At 42.7% G+C, this 3,716-nt stretch overlaps 1 protein-coding gene across 1 annotated transcript in view; it reads right to left on the reverse strand.

Annotated features, from left to right (window-relative positions):
* LOC109532501 (5-hydroxytryptamine receptor 3A-like) overlaps nt 1–3,256 on the reverse strand; it is a 14,761-nt gene extending 11,505 nt beyond the window's left edge. The window contains exons 1-6 of the mRNA XM_019897347.1: nt 2,898–3,256; nt 1,631–1,776; nt 1,514–1,558; nt 1,324–1,430; nt 1,071–1,240; nt 689–804 (exon numbers count right to left, since the gene is read on the reverse strand). Coding sequence (XP_019752906.1) covers nt 689–804; nt 1,071–1,240; nt 1,324–1,430; nt 1,514–1,558; nt 1,631–1,776; nt 2,898–2,994 — 681 coding nt within the window. The 5' untranslated portion in view covers nt 2,995–3,256. The remainder of the gene's footprint in view (nt 1–688; nt 805–1,070; nt 1,241–1,323; nt 1,431–1,513; nt 1,559–1,630; nt 1,777–2,897) is intronic.
* Between the last annotated feature and the right edge of the window lie 460 nt (nt 3,257–3,716).

The raw sequence follows: 3,716 nt of genomic DNA on the forward strand, positions 1-3,716 counted from the left end.
TTTGGACTTTGTGTTCACTGTTAAATAAAGAAAAGTGCATTTTTCCAGTGTGTGTAGAGTTATGTGTGAGGTTCGCAAATTATGACAATAAACATATTTTTATAACAGTTGTTTTTGAGACTTTTTTTTTTTTTTAATGTGGGTCAAATATGGCTCATGAAAGATGTGGCTTAGTTGAGGTTGAATTAAGGCTGATATCAGGAACCTGTTCTGGCCCGGCGTCGGGCCGGAGTAGGGCCGGATATGGTTATACAATGCGGCTCAGATCCGGGCCGAATGCGGCCCGGATCATGGATGCCGGACCCGGGCCACTGCAGGACCGTCATTCATTGCGGTATGTGGGCCGAGTGTCGTGCCGTGTCCGCGCCAGAGCCGGGCCAGACCAATTTTGCTGACTGGGTAAAGTTCACTGTAACCTTAACTTGCCAAAGCAAAATGCAAAGAAAAAAAAATCGACTAACAGCACACAATTGAACACCTTCACCCCACTAGTAAATGAACAAAGTCATCCCTGAAAGCATTTTGTCTAAATATAATCTTCATATGTACATTTGTTGCCCCCTTTTCCCCTCCCTCAATTTTCTGTGTTTGATCCAAGGATTCAAAAGCAGAATTTCCATCTTAACATTAATTATTTATTAGGATAAACCAAAACCAATTTGTTGTGAAACATAACGTTATACCCTACCGAGATATAGAATTTGTCATCAGTTGGCGAAAAGAGGTCAGCGCCCAAAGTTTCCCAGTCGCCATGGCTCCCATCAAACACTTCCATTTTACCGATTTCCATGGTGGTACCACATCCTGGGGACAGACAAGGCAAATTCAGACAACTATCAATGTGACTGCAACAACTATTACAAATGACCCCCCCCCCCAAGTGAAATTTCACCGCCACTGAGCACAACGATAACTCCCAATTATCAATTTAAAAGATTCATCTTTTTTGGGCAACATTCCGAAAATCTGATCAATTTATGAGACTTTAAGAATGTTGACCTCTACCTTCACCTCATGTCGCATCTCAAATGAGATGGAATTAAATCGTTTCAATGAGGAGCAGGGCTTACCTTCAGTGGACCAGGTTTGGAGAACCACGGGACATTCGTCCTCAGCAAAAGGGTAGTTGAAGAGGTTAAATTCACAGTTGACCTCGGCCGCCATCACCACCCTGTGTCGCAAGGTGCCATTGCTGAACACTATCAGGTCACGGAAGCTGTTCTGCGTGCTCGCTGATATGCTGAAGTTGAGAGTGAAAAAAAAAAAAGAGGAAAATGAAAAAGATAAAGGCCAAAGTCATGGCTGCACATCAGCGCTTCTTACCCATTGGTCACAAATATATCCGGGGTCCAGACTTTGTTTACGGGCAGAATGACCTCATCGTACGGGTAAACGGATTGGTCCCAGTACAAGTCATCATCGGTCCATTCCTGCGGTTGTAATCCAAGTTAATGACGAGGGTGATACACTTGCCTTGCGAGTGATTGATTCGAACGAACATCTCATTGCTTACAATTGTGGCCCGTAAACGACACCCTAAACGAAGATTCTTTGTGTCCTGAAATACAACAGCATACACTTAAATGTACGGAAAACACAACTTGTGTGTATGTGGAATTTTGGTACTTACAACTTTAATGGTTTCATACTCAATGGAGGATACATAGATGTACTCGGAGCAGTTGTCACGCTGCGGCTGAGTTATTAACTTTTTGTCGACGAGCTTGTTCGCCAGACATCTGCGGGTCGTGCAGTCGTCCGTAGTATTTCCGTCTCCTGAAGAACCAGAGTGGTGCAACTTTTACAGAAATACAGGTCAGAATCACCGTTTAGAAATCTCTTGTGACACCTAACAGATGCAAAACAAAAAAACACCATAGGAAGAAATGTGTGGATATCTTTTGCCAAGCACCTGCTAATGTGGACTTCAGTTGATTTTTTTTTTTTTTTCCGGGACATTGTCGCTAGTGTCGGGTGGAATCCTCACAAATCCTTTCCAAAATCACCACTTTTCAGGAAAACCCCCAAAACGTCATTGCCAAAAAGAGAACATGTTCAAACTTTAGATTGGTCAATAATTTGAGAAAATAACAAACGTAGGAGATCTCCAATAGTACAGATTCGTGAAAAAATATAACATTGGTGAAATTTGGACATAAAAGGTTTCGGCCCAAAGCAGTTTGGTTCTTGACTTGCTCAATGTCTGAAGTGGATTTGGATAACGTCTGTGAATTGGCACAAAAAAACACCTCAAAATCCATCCATCCATCAATTTTCTGATCCGCTTTATCCTCACAAGGGTCTATACCAGCCATTTTCGGGCAGTAAGCGGGGGACACCCTGAACTGGTTGCCAGCCAATTTACAGAGCACACACAGACGAACAACCATCCGCGCTCACACTCACACCTAGGGACAATTTTGAGTGTTCCATTAACTCTGCCATTCATGTTTTTGGAATGTGGGAGGAAACCGGAGTACCCGGAGAAAACCCACACAGGCACAGGGAGAACATGTAAACTCCACACAGGAAGGCTGGAGCCGGAATCGAATCCATGACCTCTGCACTGTGAGGTCGACGCGCTAACCACTGTCCCACCGGGCCGCCAAATCCATTTATTTATAATTTATATAGTCGACTCGGACTGCCTGTTTAGAAGTTAGAACTCCAATTTCGATTGACATTCCCGTGGACCAAGCCGGAAAATTCTCCTGACTTTTTCAACCGTTAACTCCATCTTTCATCTTGCAGTAAAACATCACAGTGGCGCCCTGACTTGTGTTTAATTCAGTTCCTTCCGAGGCCATACGAACACAAAAGTGGCATCTGGTCTCTCAGGAATCACACAATAATTTGCGTTGTAAACTAAAAAAAACTCTGTTGCAGTTCCCGCTTACCTACAACAAGTAGAGCCCATAGAAGCGCTGCCCTCCACACACTCAAGTCAGGTTGCGTTTGTGACAGCATCGCTATAGAAGCCAGATTTGACGACATTCAACATACAACTGACGAGTTGTCTTCTTAGCTTTCCGGACTCTTAAATAGGCCCCGGGGCTGACGTTGCAGCAATGTACCGGCACATGACAATTGCACCGAGCCACAATAGGCGCAAAAATTGCTGCATGATTAAACTGTTCAAACAACAACGCGGCTCAATTACTCTCATCATCAATGTGCCAGCTGTTATTTGTCTTTCTGCTCGACAATGCCATCCACACTTGAGTTTACCGAACTAAGCTCCTGTCACGAAGGCCTGACAAAGACTTTGCGGTCACTGTCAGGTTTTTTTTTTTTTTTTGGGTTGTTTTTTTTCTTCATGGTTTTGGAAAGCGAGGCAATTCTCAGACGTGTTTTGATAACTGAAAGCGCGACGCTTGCGTGCCATTTTACTCGTGTTGACTTTGACAAACTAGCTCGTTAAATCATCACATTATACAAACAGCCTTTCCGTTTACGTTCATTCGCATGAGATACCCAATTATTTCCTGTCCGGATTCTCATCTAAGATTTTTTTTTTTTTTTGATAGTCTCATTTGACTCTTAAAAATAAATGCCCAACAGCAGGCTAAATTTACCCACATACTGTACCGGTACATGGATCAAGTCTCTGAGTAGAGGTGTGTATTTCAATAATACTTTCATGACATCAATTACTACTTTCTTATGAGCCTGTTCATAATCATGCTATATATATATATATATATATATATATATAT

The sequence above is a fragment of the Hippocampus comes genome, unplaced genomic scaffold, assembly GCF_001891065.2.
Source record: "Hippocampus comes isolate QL1 unplaced genomic scaffold, H_comes_QL1_v1.1 scaffold238, whole genome shotgun sequence".
NCBI lineage: Eukaryota > Metazoa > Chordata > Actinopteri > Syngnathiformes > Syngnathidae > Hippocampus > Hippocampus comes.